Source organism: Balaenoptera musculus, chromosome X (genome assembly GCF_009873245.2).
Source record: "Balaenoptera musculus isolate JJ_BM4_2016_0621 chromosome X, mBalMus1.pri.v3, whole genome shotgun sequence".
In the NCBI taxonomy this organism is placed as follows: Eukaryota; Metazoa; Chordata; class Mammalia; order Artiodactyla; family Balaenopteridae; genus Balaenoptera; species Balaenoptera musculus.
Window position 1 is genome coordinate 28,033,105 of NC_045806.1, and position 18,801 is coordinate 28,051,905.

General features: G+C 34.2%; 1 protein-coding gene across 1 annotated transcript in view; it reads right to left on the reverse strand.

The window, feature by feature from the left end:
* Positions 1 to 18,801, reverse strand: part of LOC118889001 (dystrophin) — a 1,535,792-nt gene that overhangs the window by 1,078,488 nt on the left and 438,503 nt on the right. The window contains exon 30 of the mRNA XM_036840547.1: positions 15,521 to 15,691. Coding sequence (XP_036696442.1) covers positions 15,521 to 15,691 — 171 coding nt within the window. The remainder of the gene's footprint in view (positions 1 to 15,520; positions 15,692 to 18,801) is intronic.

An 18,801-nucleotide genomic window follows, 5' to 3' on the forward strand; every position in this document is an offset into this window, starting at 1 on the left:
AAAAACAATTATACTTAAATAAAATATACAAAATATATTTTTAAAATTTGTGAGATAGTAATACATGTTTTCTTTCGTAACATGTGTAACTACAATGATCTAGCAACAGACCTTTAGGATAATTTCAAAGTAGTGATTAGCACCACTAGTGTTTTGAATTATATTCAATGACTAGAATGTGATATAAAATTATCTGTCAGAATTTCATCTGGGACTGCTGGCAAAGTCACAGGAACTACTGATACTGCTGGGGTTTGTTGCTCACACTCATAATTGAAAAAATGCTTAATTTCAGTTAGAAGTAAATTAAAGAGATACTATTAAAATCCCCTAAGAGAGCACCAGCACTTCCTAAGACTTGATTTTCAAACCTGAAAATAAGCACATTTAATATTAGAAATTATGTAGAGAGTTGATGGAAAACTGATCCTAGTATAAACTTTACTGTCAGTTCTACCTACACCCTTTCTTGTGACGTGTCATGGCGGACCACATGACCATCTTGCACTTCCCTGCCTCTGCCCCCATCCCTCCCTCGCCCACATACAGCTGTTGGACCTTCCTGGTGGATAAGTATGAGCCAAACAGATACTCTCTCAAGAAGTTTAACTGAGAGATACAGAGACTATGGTAATACCCCAGCTGAGAAGTCATTGGAAATGGAGCGGACGTCTTTACCACAGCAAGACAAAGCCATAGTAAGACAAAATCACTGGGGAGCAGCAATGACAAGAAGTGGAGGGAGACCTTTTGCAAAGAGGCAAATGAAATATATGCACAGAGAGTAAGAAAAGTGGTCCACGTAAACGACAGGAAGATGGTCTCTATGAGGCCAGCATATATCCTTAGTCCTGTATGTTCTCAAGGTGCATTTCGATATTTGTAGTATACAGAAATAACTCTTATGGCTGCCTTTCCTCCATACTCTCAGGTCCTGGTCTACTCAAAATATATATAAATACACACACACACACACACACATATACACATTTTGCTTTTGCTTTGGCTATCAAATAAGCAGGGGAATAAATGAGGTTAAAAGATGGTATAAAATAATTTCTATACAAAAGACAATCACTGTTTCTTCAATTCTAATATATGCTTTTCTATTTGTTTTTCTTTTTCAAAATAAAAAATATATGAAATTAAGGTAATTAATGCTAAATGAACTTATCAGCTACCATGCAAAGGGCTATTTGTAATGTAGGTGTCATCTGTTGCACATGAGTGAGCTTAGCAATTCATAAAAGGAATTCCTTCATGTATTAATCACAAATGTTACTGAGCTCCTGCTAAATGGGTCACTATTACAGCAGGGATGCAGGTGATTTTACCTAGTGTCTTTTAGGAAATTATGAGAAATGCCATCTTTGGGTGGAAAAAGCCCTTTTGCAGTTTGACTTGTGAGTGCTCATGGGCTAGATTCCAGCTCTTTCATTCCCTTTGTCTGCACCCTTGTGTAGTACACAATCTTTACAACCATACGTGGTAGCCACTATTCTAGGCACTGTGGATAAAATGATAGAGACACAAAGTCCTTACCCTTATAAAACTTATATTTGAGTATGACAAAAATATGAAAATATATGTAAATGAGCATTTCCTACTTCCTATATTCCAGACTAGTGCCTTGTCACTATAGTTCATTTACTCGTAAAGGTAACACCTCACAAAGTTAAAGTTAAAGCTTAATTTATATTTGGATCACTAACTATCTCTTAAAATAACTTCAGAAAGATGATACTATGTTTAAGCTTTGATACAAAAAGTTGTTGCGTACACAGACATTTGTCCCTTCTAAGCCAGGCAACGCGATTAAAGGCAGTGGAAATTTCCAAATCTCAGAAGAGATCAGAGAAGTTTTGAATTTGGGAAATACTGTTGCAAACAGTTAATGGGTCACAAACAACTATTATGCATTAGAATCTACCCAAATTCTCCAGCTAATTTTCAAGAGAAAATGTTTAATGTCCAGTGATACTTCATTCAGTTAATAAGAACAAGAAAACAGGAAATGTGGACTAATTTCTGGTTTCATTTGGTTTTCAATGTTATAAGATAAAACTCAAACATGTTGAAGTTAACACCATCATGAACATGAGCTTGAAAAAAAACCAGTGTTCACTGTGGTAGTTTATAACAGCTTATGGCCAAAAGTGAATCAGGAGAAAATTTACACTCCTACTGTGAAAAGACCTAAAGTCAAACCTTTACATGTGGTATTCAAGAATAAACTGGTATTGAATCATTTGTATAAATGCTATTTTTGGTTAGGAAAATATTGTGCTCGTTTAATGGATTTTTTATTTTCCCCCACAAAAGCATTTTTAATTAATGGCATGGCTTACAAATAACAGGATCTTAGATTTTAAAAAATATGCTGATCTTGCTCTGTGAAGATCTTACTTAAATTTCAATGAGTCAATGTACATTAGACGCTTAATACCTACTCTGCACTGTGCCATTCACTGCCAGAGATAAGGAAGGAGGCAGTCTCTGCATACCTTGCTCTAATGCTGTCTAAAGTGTAGCTGCAGAGAAAAGTTGAAACACAAGCAAACAATTTGATTTCATATTAGAAAGAACATAATTTTGAGGAAAAGATAATTCATGGCTGGGATAAGCATGAATGGCTTCAAGGGAGAGGTGATACTTGAAACCAGAGTTTACCATAAAGGACTGGATGGTTTAGACTGACTAAAGACAAAGTATAACATGATGAGAAAGTACGAAGGTTGGAATCAAAAGCCACCAAAAGGGGAATATGGGGTACTCACTGGAAACTAAAAACATGTATTTTATGATGTCAAGGAACCATTTTGCCACGCTCTAAAAGTCTCCCTTAACAGAAGAGTGTCTATACTTGCAGATGTATTGAGAACTGAATTACTGAATTAAACTACAGCTGCTGTGTTTGCCATTCTCTCTATACCCTTACCTCTTTAAGAAAGGTAGACTTATTTATGAGGTTGGTGAGACGGGGAGAAAGAATTGAAAATACACTTCTTCCTCTTAAAAGGCATTCAATCCTCAGCACGCATGGTTTCTTCTGTTGCCTTATGAGGTGAGGGTTGGAGAGGGTTTGGGAAGGTCTACCCTTCTGAATGGGCAAGTTCAAATTCAATGATTAAATTGAATAAATTGTAAATCAGCTCTCTTAGTTTTTTCAATCATGCAGTAGTGTGACAGATTCTAGGATCAATTTTAAGGTTGAATTAAAAGCAAAATTATGGACACAGTTTTATTTTGACCTATGACATGGTCATAAGTCTAGTTACAGGAGTTTCAACAGCAGCTTAATGTGAACTATCTACTTGGTGCTCTGGGGTTTTATGATACAGGAAAAAAAAAATGTCAGATAAGAGTAGAACTCAATGTAAATATCAATTGCCACAATATCTAACATTTTTCTTTATTTTCCATATCTTTAATTTGTAACATTTGATAGCTCCAGAATAGTCGAAATATTAAACACTAACCTCTATGATTTTAAAGAAACAAATTTGCTCTCGACTTTTTCATAGCCATAGCAATTTTTTAAATGCTAGAACAATTTTCTTATAATAAAAGAAATGGGTAGCATAGGTTAATTTCTCCTAATTAAGACACCCACCCATGTGTTCATGTGAAGGATGGAAACTACATTCTGATTCATCCCTCATACCTATAAGTTAAGTCACTTGAGTCTAATTTTAAATGGCATGAGAGGTTCAGGATTCCACTACCAGCTTCATCAACTCTCTTCACTGATGAGGTAGCAGGCTGGAAAAACCTGTTCTGTCATCTCTGTTGATCATAAAATTATGTGATGGAAACATCTTTAATTGATTTAAAGGTAAAATAGTAAAAAGTGTTGGATTAATTATCTGGTCCCATAGGAACACATCCACAGATATTTTCTAACAGGGGCAGAGAAACAAAACCCACTTGGGCTTGACCCTCTCTTTCACCCATTTCACATTTTCAGAGGTCCAATGCTTGCCACAAACTCTCCTGGAATTTCTGATGGATTTATATTCTTAGGATAGCTTCTCAATCTGATTTCCTACTATTCCCACCCTCTCCCCTTTTCTTTTTATGAATTCTTTGTTTTTGAATTTTTGAATTTTATTTTATTTATTTTTTTATACAGCAGGTTCTTATTAGTCATCAATTTTATACACATCAGTGTATACATGTCAATCCCAATCGCCCAATTCATCCCTCTCCCCTTTTTTTTATCTCTTAGGTGTCCCCTGTCCCATAGATTCTATCTTCACTCAGTCCCACCTTTAGTCAAATGTGTGCCATAACACCATTTCCATATATTTTCCATCCTTTACTAGGATGCTACAAAATTCCTGTTTATTTGATCTTTCTTTATCTCTTGTGCAAGTTCCCACTATACGGATGAAGAGTTAACTAACACACCCAAAACAGGTATTTTAAAAGGTTACCCGCACCAAGTGAATTCTGCCTTCAGTCAGTCTGCATAAATATTATACCATTTCTGGTCATCAGAAATGGGAGAGAGTTTTCACCTTTAGCTACAAAACATATTCACGGGAAGAAAGTGAACAAATTTACCACATTACTGAAATTCTAAGGTGTGCATTTGTCACATATTAAGGTCTCTGAAATTGAGATAAAACGTACAATTTATGTTCACATTTAAGGTGGTGGTGTTTCTTTTGATCCACAATAGCTGTAATTAAATCAACAGTGTATCATTCAATCTGTCTTAAATGTGATAAAACATGATATTAATTGTTTTTTCAGGTCCTACATTACTCTGCCATGGTCCAAGGATTCGAACATATTTTATTATTAGGCTAATGTGATGCAATAATACATGATAAATTTTAAAAGAATATAAAACATTAAATAGTGGATTTTATACCAATGTGTATTGACTTTTTATTAATAATGCATTGCCTATTAAAAAAGAATTTCATGAAAGCAGAATATGCAGAACAGAAATTATAGCTATAACTATAATGACAGTGAATAGTGACTCCAGTGGCATTTAACAGATGTTCTATTTTCTAAGTAACAGCTGCTTGATGCATTCATTGTACCAAGTTAATGATCTGCTAGTGTTATTTCACTTCACAGATAAATTACTGTGCTCTCTTTAAAAAAGATATGTAATTTTTCATGGGAATGATAGTGTGACAGACTGTAGAAATAAGTAGTAGTTCTCATGCTTTTATAGCTAAGGGGAGTGATGAGTTGATGCAATTATCCAGATAATCTAGGACCAGAGGCCAGATCTCTTTAAACCATGAAAGGTAATTGTAAAAAAAAAAAAAAAAAAAAAACTACAGGACATCATTGGCTGAACTGAATGTAGATCTCGTAAGACTGCTTGTACTGCACTAGCTAGTGGTTCTCAAACTTTACTGAATATTAGAGACACTGGCCACACTCAGACCAATTAAATCAGAATTTCTGCGGGCAGGCCCTCAGCACTGGTAGGCTTTTAAAGTTCCCCAGGTGATTTCAATGTGAGGCCAATGCTGAGAACCACTGGCAAAACAGAATGATACATTATGTCACGAGATCTTAGTGGGTAACTGTCATTAAATTTTAGCACTGAAGTGACAGCAGAAGGATAATTGAGGAAAGTTATAATTGTTGTTCCTACTGTTGACTATTATAAAAATTTGTCCCTGAAATAAATGTGAAAATCATGACTTGTTACATAAGTGGCTATTTAGACATCAATTATTTTGCATTATTTAATACCCTGAGTTAAACTCAACATTTATGCGTGTGTGTGTGTGTGTGTGTGTGATTCTAACACGTAACTCTTGGTATTCCAAGACTACTGTTAATAAAAACTAATGGTCAATTTATGTAAAATGGTAAATATGAATTATCCAAAAAGCTGATGGATTAAACTGTTAAACTATTAAACCTTTAAACTATTAGAGGACAAAAATTATTTTTCTAGGGAATGATATTTAACCATTTTAATTTTTAGATAACACTGTGAATATTAAAGGGCTTTAATGTAGCTGTCTTATTTAACTGGCTTTGAATTTTTGACTACTGAAATTAAATTAGAATGAAAGAAATCTGTTAGCCGTTAAATCAGAAAATCATGTAGATTAAACTTTGCTGAAGCTTATATTTTCCAGACATAATGATCATCAGAGATATAAACTTCTATTTAATTACAGAAATATTTATTTTCCGATGGTTATATTTCTGTCCTCAATTCATATGCTAAACGACTGGGACCAGTAATGGGATATTCAGAATTGATTTACTTATATCCAAATAACCAAAGTGATTCTTTTTTTTTTTTTTTTGGCCATGCTGCGTGGCTTGCAGGATCTTAGTTCCCTGATTCCCTGACTAGGGATTGAACCTGTTCCCTTCGCAGTGAAAGCACAGAGTTCTAACCACTGGGCCATGATTTTAAGACATTAACAAATAATATTTAAAATCTAATATCACACCAGTGGCAATAGACTACAGACTAAAATAGGTGATAAATGCACACAGAATTTTCATTTTATTATTTTTATGTGGACTTATATATTGTGCACTTCAAGTTCAGCCATGCTGTATTTTATTCTCATTGTGGACGATGAATAGTTTTTTGTCACTTTAGATACCTTAAAATCAGAGATCGTGTTGGATTCTAGTTGCAGATTTGCTATATACCAGGACTTGTATTTTCTTATCTATAAAATGGGAGCATTTGGTCAGATGATTGTTTCCATCTGTTCTAAAACTTACCAAACTTTGAAAGCAAATCAGCATTTTTCTCTTCTCTCAAGAAACACTTTGGCATTCTTTTAATTTTTATCCCTTAAATTACAATTTATTATATCGAAGAGATTTTTATTGAGCATGTACTACATGTTAGATACTATTTTATGCGCATGGGAAAAACCAGTGAACAAGACAGATACCTTCCCTTTCCTTTTGGCAAGTGAAACTGTTAATGCCCATGTAGTAGTCTAAGAGAGTAGGGGTTATCATGACAGCTCAGGGATCTTGTACAGTGCTGGTACTCCAACTCCCCCAGGTGCTGGTAACCTCCCCTAGTTAGCCTTACCCTCCCCTTCTGTTGTCTCTGTCTCTACACTAGAGCCATCAGTGTTTCTGACCTCAACCTGGCAAAATCCATTATCAGAGATTTGTACAGTACAAAGAGGGAATATATGTGATCATTCATGGAGTGACAAACATCACAGTTGTGGTTTTCTTATGGCATCTCTGTTGTCCAGACCATGCAGCTAGAAGTGATCCACTCTATCAAAATCTTAATATTAATTTTTCCCTCTTTATCACTACTCTGATGGAGGCAGATTGTTGCATTTAAAAATAGAATGAGGGACTTCCCTGGTGGCCCAGTGGTTAAGAATCTGCCTGCCAATGCAGGGGACACGGGTTTGAGCCCTGGTCCAGGAAGATCCCACATGCCTCAGAGCAACCAAGCCCGTGCACCACAACTACTGAGCCTGTGCTCTAGAGCCCACGAGCCACAACTACTGAGCCCACAAGCCACAACTACTGAGCCCGCATGCCACAACTACTGAAGCCTGTGCACCTAGAGCCCGTGCTCCACAAGAGAAGCCACCGCAATGAGAAGCCCACACACCACAACGAAGAGTAGCCCTCGCTTGCCGCAACTAGAGAAAGCCCGCAAATAGAAATGAAGACCCAATGCAGCCAAAAATTAAAAAAAAATAGAATGAAACAGCTACTGGGCTTTAGGAATTTCAAATTAGTATTAACGTTTAACTTTGCAATTCCCATTATAAACTTTTTATCTTATTTCCATTACTATTATTCCAAAATGTTTTATTCCTGTTATTTTAATTCTTTTTTCCTTGCCACTCCTGCAAGACTGGGAGAATTAGCTGTTTCACCTAACACACAGAAACAAACACAGAGTCAAGCAAAATGAGGAGATAGGGGAATAGGTTCCAAATGAATGGAGAAGTAAAAAAAACCACAGGAAAAAAAATCTCAATGAAATGGAGATAAGGAATTTACCTGATAAATATTTCAAAGTAATGGTCAAAAAATGCTCACTGAACCCAGAAGAATGGATGAATACAGGTAGAACTTCAACAGAGACAGAAAATATAAGTACCAAACAGAAACCAAAGAGCTGAAGATTATAATAACTGAACTTAAAAATACACTAGAGGAGTTCAACAGAAGACTAGAAAAAGCAGAAGAAAGAATCAGTAAAAATATGTGGAGATTAAACAACCTACTACTGAACAACCAATGGGTCAATGAGGAAATCGAAGAAGAAATTTAAAGAAATACCTTGAGACAAATGCAAAAGGAAATATAACATACCAAATCTATGGGATGGCGCAAAAGCAGTTTTAAGAGGGAAGTTCAAAGTTCATAGAAACATAGGCCTACCTCAAGAAATAAGGAAAATCTCAAATAAACAATCTAACTTTACACCTAAAGGACAGAGAAAAAGAAGAACAAACAAAGCCCAAAGTTATTAGAAAGAAGGAAATAATAATGGTCAGAGCAGAAATAAATGAAATAGAGACCAAAAAGACAACATAAAATATCAATGAAACTAAGAACAAGTCCTTCGGAAAGATAAGCAAAATGGACAATCCTTTAGGTAGACTCACTAAGAAAAAAAAAGAGAGGGTTCAAATAAATAAGACCAGAAATGAAAGAGGAGAAACTACAACTGATACCAAACAAATATGAAGGACCATAAGAGACTACTATGAACAATTATATGCCAACAAATTGGACAACCTACAAGAAATGGATACATTCCTAGAAACATACTATCTTCAAAGACTGAATCATGAAGAAATAAAAAATATGAATAGACCAATTACTAGTAAGGAGACTGAATCAATAACCAAAGAACACCCAACAAACAAAAGTCCAGGACCAGACAACTTCAGTGATGAAGTCTATCAAATATTCAAAGAATATTTAATACCTGTCCTTCTCAAACTCTTCTAAGAAACTGTAGAGGAGCAAGTGCTCCCAAGCTCATGTTATGAGGCTAGCATCACCCTGATACCAAAACCAGAGAAGGACACCACAAAAAGAGAAAATTACAGGCCTATATCCCTGATTAACATAGATGCAAAAATCTTCAACTAAGCACTAGCAAATGAATTCAAGAATACATTAAAAGGATTATACATCTTGATGAAGTGGGATTTATTCCAGGGATGAAAGGAAGGTTCAACCTCTGCAAATCAATCAACATGATACACCATGTTAACAAGATGAAGAATAAAAATCATATGATCATCTCAGTAGATGCAGGAAAAGCATATGACAAAAATCAATACCAATCCATAATAAAAATTCTCAACAAACTGGATATAGAGGGAACGTACCTCAACATAATAAAGGCCATTTTTGACAAACCTACAGTTAACATCATAATGAAGAAAACTGAAAGATTTTCCTCTAAGATCAAGAAAAAGACAAGGTTGTCCACTCCCCCCACTTTTATTCAACAAGAATTAGAAGTACTAGCCTGAGCAATTAAGCAGGAAAAAGAAATAATAGGCACCCACATTGGAAAGAAAGAAGTAAAACTGTCACTATTTGTGAACAACATAACTTTACATATAGAAAACCCTAAAGACTCTACCAAAAAACTTTTAAAGCTAATAAATTCAGTAACTTAGCAGAGTACAAAATCAATACACAAAAATCGGTTGCATTTTGATACACTAAAAGTATCAGAAAGAGAAATTAAAAAAATAAACCCATTTACAATTTCATTAAGAAGAATAGAATGCCTAGGAGTAAATTTAACCAAGGAGTTAAAGAACCTATACACTTAAAACTGTAAGACACTGATGAAAAAAGTGAAAAAAACACAAATAAATGGAAAGATATTCCATGCTCATGGATTGGAAGAATTAATGTTGCTCAAATGTCCATATTACCCAAAGCAAACTACAGTTTCAATGCAATCACTATCAAAATTCCAATGACATTTTTCCCAGAAATACAACAAACCATCCTCAAATATGTATAGAATCACAAAAGATCCTGAATAGACAAAGCAATCTTGAGAAAGAAGAATATAGGTGGAGGCATCATGCTCCCTGATTTCAAATTATACATCAAAGCTATAATAATTTAAAGAGTGTGGTTTTGGCATACAAACAGACACATAGATCAGTGGAACATAGCCCAGAAATAAACCCATGTATATATGGCCAATTAACCTATGACAAAGGAGCCATGAATATGGGGGGAATGACAGTCTCTTCAATTAGTGGTGTTGGGAAAACTGGACAACTACATTCAGAAGAATAAACCTGGACTACTATCTTTCACCATATACAAAAATTAACTCAAAATGGATTAAAGAGTTGAATGTAAGACCATAAACCATAAAACTCTGTAAAGCTCCTGGACATCAGTCTTAGCAATATTTTCTGGATCTGATTCCAAAGGCAATTGCAACAAAAGCAAAAGTAAGCAAATGGGACTATGGGACTACATGAAACTAAAAAGCTTCTGTACAGTGAAGGAAGCCATCATCAAAATGAAATGGCAATCTACTGAATTGAAGAAGATATTTGCAAATCACATATCTATAAGGGGTTAATATCCAAAATATATAAAGAGCTCATACAATTCAGTAAGAAAAAAAACAAACAATCTGATTAAAAAATGAGCAGAGGATCTAAATAGATATTTTTTTTCCAAAGGAGACATACAGATAGTCAACAGGCACATGGGAAGATGCTCAATATCACTAATCATCAGGGAAATGTTAATCATCACAATGAGATACCCCTTCACAGCTGTCATAATGGCTATTATCAAAAGGACAAGAAATAAGTGTTGGCAAGGATGTAAAGAAAAGGCAACCCTAGTGCACTGTTGGTGGGAATGTAAACTGGTGCAGTCTCTACAGAAACCAGTATGGAAGTTCCTCAAAAAAAATTTAAAATAAAACTATCATATGATCCAGCAATTCTACTTCTGGGTATTTATCCAAAGAAAATGAAAACAATAATTCTAAAAGATACATGCACCTGTACGTCCACTGCAGTACTATTTACAATAGCCAAGATATGAAAACAACCTAAGTGTCCACTGATGTATTAATGGATAAAGAAGATGTGATGTACACACACACACACACACACACACACACACACACACACACACTGGAATACAACTCAGCCATAAAAAGGAATGAAATCTTGAAATTTGCTACAACATGGATGGACCTTGATGGTATTATGTTAAGTGAAGTAAGTCAGACAGAGAAAGACAAATACCATATGATTTCACTTATATGGGGAATCCAAAAAAACAAAACTTACAGAGAACAGATTGGTAGTTGCTAGAGGGGAGGGGTGTTGGGGTGTGGGAGAATGGGTGAAGGAGGCGTTCAAGAGGTACAGACAAAGACAAATACCATATGATTTCACTTATATGTGGAATCTAAAAACAAAATAAATAACAAAATAGAAACAGAGTCATAGATACAGAGAACAAACATGTAGTTGCCAGAGGATGGGGGCAAGATAGGGGAAGGGGATTAAGAGGTGCAAACTTACAGTTATAAAATAAATGAGTTATGGGTATGAAATACATAGTGTGGGGAATACAGTAAATAATAATAATCTTTGTATGGTGACAGATGGTAACTAGACATCATGGTGATCATTTTGTAATGTATAGAAATATAAAATCAATATATTGTGTACCAGGAAGTAACATAGTTTTGTAGGTCAATTATACTTTAAAAACAAACAAACTCATAGAAAAAGAGATCAGATTTATGGTTATCAGAGTAGGGGGTTGGGGGAGGGGAAATTGGATGAAAGTGGTCAAAAGATACAAACTTTCAGTTTTAACATAAACAAGTACTCAGGGATATAGCGTACAACATGATTAATTAACACTGCTGTATATTATATATGAAAGTCGTTAAGAGAGTCAATGCCAAGATTTCTCATCACAAGGAAAAAATTTTTCTTTTCTTTTGTTTGTATATGAGATGATAGATATTAACTAAACATATTGTGGTCATCATCTCATGATGTACATAAATCAAATCTTTATGGAGTACACCTTAAACTTATATAGTGCTGTATGTCAATTATATCTCAGTAAAACTGGAAGAAAAAATAAAATGCCAATGGCTACTAAAACGCAAAAGAAAAAAAAAGTTGGATTTTTTCCACCTACTGCGGTATCAAAATGCTGCCTGAAACGTCCCAATCTCAGGATTTTTATTGCTGGTGATGATGCATGAGGTGGAAAGAACATCACTTGATTTTCGAATAAGTGATTAAGCTTGTGCTACTGACTACATTATAGAAAAAATAAAAAGAACGTGGGAAATGAAAAAAAAGAGGTACAAACTTGCAGTTATAAGTCATGAGGATGTAATGTACAGGATGGTGACTACAGTTGACAAAATTATATTACAAATTTTCAAGTTGCCAAAAAAGTAAATCTTAAAAGTTCTCACCACAAGAAAAAGATTTGTAACTCTGCATAGTGACAGATGGTAATGAGACTTGCCGTGGTGATCATTTCACAGTGTATGCAAATGTCGAACCTTTATGCTGTACACCTTAAACTAATACAATGTTATATGCCAATTATACTTCAATAAAAAGAAACCAAAAATAAATAGATGAATTTGTTTTGAAAAGAAATCTGACATTTATCTTTTGAAATGGCAGGTGAGACTAACAGTCTGAGTCAAGTTCTCCATCTACCAAGAAAGCATTTGAAATGAGAATATACTAAGGAGTCATGGGGTTTCATATATGAAAGTTTAACTTTTTTTTCATTTTAAGAAAGTAGAATCATTATCATAAATGTGAGTGCTTTATATCTGTAAGCTGCATGTTTTTACTATATGACTGTAATTTTTGAAAAAGCTTCAGCACCTTCCAAATGAGTTTATTAAAAAATTATGTAATTAAGATGTAAATGTGTATCCTTTTCATTTGACCACTAAGGGGTCTAAAAGTATATCATTAGCAGCTTAGTGTTTCAAAAGATCAAGAAAGAGTGATAAATTATCATATAGACAAAGAAAAATGCCAGATTTCTATCCTTTTTCTCCTGTTGGATCTCAAATTAGTATTGCTCCAGAGTTTTATGGAAAATACTTCAGATAGACTCAATAAGCTGAGCCATCTCCAGAACACTCAAGCTTTCTAATATGACAAGGATTATCTAGAAACCTTGCCAAGTTCTTTATCTTATGATATTTTAATGATTTTATGGTGAGGCTAAAGCAAACATATCTCCTTAGGTGACATATTCAATGACCTTATGGAGACTCCGGAATTTTGAGTTCATATGTGGCATACTTTTGTAGTTTCACCTCAGTCAGTTATAAATTACAGTCAGAATTGCTCAAATTCCCTTCATGTATAGCTCTACTCCTTTGTGCACCATTATGTTAGCATTCCTCATTATATTTAGAAAGCTACTCTACTAATATGGGATGAATTGTGTCCCCTCAACATTCGTATGATGAAGTCCTAACCCTAATACCTCAGAATGTGACCCTATTTGCAGACAGGACATTTAAAGAGGTAATTAAGTTAAAAAAAAAAAAAGGTCATTAGGGTAGACCCTAATCCAATATGACTGGTGTCCTTATAAGAGAAATTGGGAGACATGCATGTACAGAGGGAAGACCATCTGAAGACAGCTATTTACAAGGCATGGAGAGAGTCCTCAGAAAAAAACAACCCTGCCAAAGCCTTGACCTCAGACTTCCAGCCTCCAGAACTGTGAGAAAATAAACTTCTGTTCTTTAAGCCTCTCAGTCTGTGGTATTTTGTTAGGCCGCCCTAGTAAACTAACATATTCATTAAACTGGATATGAACAACCAAATATATTGTCCCTACCATTAAGGGAAGGATGACAGAATGAAGCCTGGATCATTTTAATGAATCCTCTACATGTCCCATGGATGTTTTACCATATTTTATACTTTAATAGATCATAAATATTTTCTGGGCTTTTTTGTTTATTTATGAGTACTTATGGTTGAAACTGCCATCAGTAGGTCATATATAGATAGATAGATAGATCATTCAGGACTTTCTCTGTCTTTATCTTAGGATGGGAAAGGAAAAGTTGATACTGCTCTGGCCAAAACTGCTGTCTGTCCCCGAGAATGCATTCTCTCTTTCTTCATTTATAAGACCTACTCATCATTTCAGCAGGACACACTGGCTACCCAGCCAGATAGAGACCATCTTTTGCCACCCTCCCTGAAGGCTAGATATGATCATGTGATTAAGATCTGGCAAATGGAATTTTGGCTTATTTCTTATAGCAGCCCAGCCTGCACCTAAATACATGATTGCCATTGATCCCAACTAAATTATCACATAGAAATATAATGTTTGTTTGGGTGATAAGGGGAAATAAAAGGCCAATGTAACTTCTAATCTGTACCCTCTATACACTCACTACTCTAATAATCTCACAATATATACTATCCTGAACTAATAACTGCAAGTAAGTATCTTATTTCTAACAACAAATCTATTCTGAAAGGGAAGAAAGAGACATTTATTCCCTACTGTTTATTTGACAAAAATTGTATGTAACAAATTTTTACATCTACTTGTCATCTGAATCTACATAAAGAAAATCAGTTTTCAGTTTTGGTCTCATTGTATGACTAAGTTTTTACATAATGCAATTAAAATTTCCCAAATTTGGATAATCTAGATAGGCTTCTTGAATTAAAAATAAAGCACAGATCTCTTAAACATCTAGTTAATGCAGGCACATGTTTGTTAATTTATAAAAATGAGGGGGCAGAGTGTGCTATGATTTATTTTTTTCTAAGTGCCCAAAGGCTTGGCAAAGTTTAAGGTGAAAACGCATTATTAATATCAACTATTTACTTTATATCAACACACTTTTAAGTAATGCAGTAATATATCAACTGAAAAAAATATATTAAGCTATTAGTGCCTTGACCTTGAACTGTAGAGAACAATGATGTCTGATTGGCTGTCAGAGAAACAGCAAGAATCTACCAGCCGAGGATTAAAGGAAATCCCGTGCCGTTTGGTGATGGAAACGATAGCGGTCATACAGACCCCATGAGATTTTTTCTATGATTGCGACATCAACAATCCGCTGATCTTGCGAGTCTGTCCTGCCCAACTGTCTGCAGTCTCTGCATCTTTGCCTTCCTCGTGGCTGTGGGGTCCACCTGAATAGTCTCTCTTAGGCAAGCTAGGGAACATAGAATCTCATCTTTGGACTGACTTTCTGACTAATGATGTATATATTTTTAAGGACTTATTCATAACCTACCTAATTCTAAACAAGCTTTGGAGAGACACTTGCTAAAGCTTCCCACTGGCTTTACTGTAATCCTGAAATATACAGTTAAACTACTGATGAATTTTTGAGGAATGGGAGAATGAAGCACAATAATATTTATGAATCTATTATTGTTGCACACTAAGAGTTCCTTGAAAAATCATATTGCTCTATGTTTTCATGTATGCTAAAAATAACCTTCAGTGATATAGGTTTTACCTTTCCCCAGGCAACTTCAGAATCCAAATTACTAGGCATTCCTTCAACTGCTGATCTCTTTGTCAACTCCATATCCGTAGCTGCCAGCCATTCTGTCAAGGCATTCATTTCCTTTCGCATCTTACGGGACAATTTCAAGCATTTCTCCAACTGTTGCTTTCTTTCTGTTACCTGAAAAGAATGATAATAAAATGTAGTTTGGTTTACTTTTTCAATTCAAGTTTAATTTTAGCTACTTAATCAGAAATTTCATATTTTTGTCATTTTAAAATAACCTTTTTCTTACTTTTTAAAAATAATATTTTAGAAAAATTATATATTCTGAATATTAATAATGAATAAGCACAGTCTAGGGAAGATGAGATCGTTTCTCCAAAAGATAGTGTCCTGCATCAGGTAGAAAGAAAAGGTATTATTTTCTCTAATATAAATAAAAAATAAATTATGGACAAATTTTTTTAAATAAATAGAATGATATAAATCAAACTGAAGATATGACACGTTTCTTTTAGAAACCCTTCAGTCATCTGTCAAAGAGATTGGCAAGAACATTTACAAATGAGGCTTGCCCTTACTGGTAAGGAATCAAAATGGGGAGAGAATACTATTTCTCTCCAAAGGCAAAAATATTTATAAAATATTTAGAATAGCCAATTTTATTGTCATTGCATCTTTAAAGTGTCTCATTTTTGCACAAAAACAACACAAAGAATAGGTCACTTCCTCCTTAAATATACATTTATTATCCAAAGGGGGCAACAAAATTTGATACCATAACAAAATTTTCACTCTCATTAATAGAGAAATCATGACTTGATCCTGTGTTCCAGTTCTCAGTGTTTAAAACTAAGACCCTCAAAGTCAAATTGTTCCATGGTCTCACACAGAGAATGAACAAATTTGTGTTTCTCCACCACTTTTCCTGATGTGCCTACATCTTGTGAGTTGGTTGTTTGACTAAAAAGCCCAGAATCTCTTATCTCTTGTTGATACACACACACACACATGTGTACATATATATACACACACATATATATATGTGTGTGTGTATATATATATACACACACTTATATATTCTACAAACAAAATAACAATTCAGCCATAAGCATGAAAAAAATGCCAAAGATATCTTTAAAGAATTTTAAATACTGCAATGAAAATAAATACCCTGAAACTTTGAGAAAAATTCCAAATACTCAACAAAATTTGTTTCTTTAACAGAGGTGTGTGTACATTAAAAAAAAAAATGTTTAGTTGCTGAGGCTGCAAATTCAATTTTATTTTATTTTTTCTTTACGGATTTTCCCTTCTATTCTTCCCTTCAGGGAAGTGAAAGCATCTGCCATTTTGAGTGCAAGGATTTTACTTGTATGTGGGAGAAAAAATATACACCTTATGGTGTGTTCCTATGCATAGTTATTTTTTCTACGTGTTATTGGTAGAAAAAGAATTCTAGATTCAATATTTCAAAGAAATTCTATCTTCCCAGAGCTAATGCATTATTGATTTTATTTATTCTATTTTGTTTATATCCAGATAAATATGTTTTAATAAAACAGGAGACACTGTCATCTTAAGGAAAATTGAGTTTTACACTTTTTTTTTTTTTGGTGGAGAAAGGATACATTAAAAATAGTGCCACCTGTAGTAGAAATCATTATTTCATGAATGCTTAAAAATGTAAGTGAGGCTGACATGAGTATTGAGGCTTTGAGTATGAGCATTTGAGGCTAAAATGAATATTGCTATTTATGTATATTGTAATATAATTTAAAGCATACAGGAACTGTAAGTATTATTATATCTAGGGTGCTAGGTGTAATATCACTCAATAAAATTAAATAGATTTAGATATAAGAAACTCTATTTTTATTCATTGAACAATTAAGCTAAGTTGGTGATATTAACCAAACTAATAAAATTGTGTTAAGAAAAGTGTCATGCTCTGAACTGAAATGCCCCCAAAATTAATAAATTGAAGCCCAAGCTCCCATGTGACTGTACCTGAATATAGAGTCTTTGGAAAGTAATTAAGGTTAAATGAGGTTACAGGGTGGGACCTAATCAGATAGGATTGTGGCCCTACTAGAAGAGGAAGAAAAAGATATCCCTCCTTCTCCCTCCATCCCTCTTATCCTCTTCTCCCCTTCCTTCCCCCACCCCTCCCACTCCCCCTCCTTCTCCACCATGTGAGAACACAGTGAGAAAGTGGCCGTCTGCAAGCCAGGAAGAGGGTCCTTACTAGACTGACACCTTGATCTTGAACTTACCAGCCTTCAGCACTGTGAGAAACAAAATGTTCTTGTTTAAGCCACCTAGTCTATGGTATTTTGTTATGGCAGCCTAAGCTGACTAATACAAAAAAGTAATATATATTGAACTGAGGCAAGTAAAATGATTTAAATTCCGAAGACTATTAAAATAGAAGGGTTTGTATATTTATATAAAAAGAATGATACATTAAGATATCCTCTGTTTCCATAAAACAAAACCACTATTGTTGAAGGTGCTTGGAAGATTTAAACATGAACAATTTTTTCTCAGAAAAGGAATACGTGACTTCTGCCATTTTATAATATGATATTTGTACGTATTCCCTTTATCACTAATGTTTCTAAACCTTTATTTCAAAAATAAGTGCCTGCCCCACATTTTTGCTGTGTTCTGTCATGCTTTTAAAGCTAAGTATGATTTCTTAGTCATCGTTCATTTTGCTTTAATGATATTACTCAGTGCCAAATGGTTAAATAAACATACACTTCCAAATATACATTTTCAGGGATAAATAGGTCTTCACATCATCATAAGAATCATTTACTCCTTAATAATAATTAACGACACTAATAGGACACTAATAATACTAATAAGTATTAGTTATTAGTAAAAATAATTAAGGACACTAATAATAATCAGGACACTAATAGTCTTCTAATGTCATTTTTATTGTTTTAAATTCAAAGTGATTTATTCTACATTACTTTATGTTAAATTTACTCTTGCAAAGGCAAAGATTTTGTGCAAATTCTTCAAGGCAAAGAAAAGGCCCAGACAATAATTTATATTTGAAACAGCTAATTCTCTTTCAAAACTTTAAATTAGAAGGTTTTTAAAATATAAAAATAAAGACTATCAACTAATATGAATGGTGATTTTCAGATTTTCATTTGAATCTAAAACTCACTTTCTCTCAGTGATAAGTAATTTGCAATTTGTAGCTTCAAGACATAACCTTCAATCTACTTTCAGGGTGCAATATTAGAATTCTGCCTCTGCATGGCTAC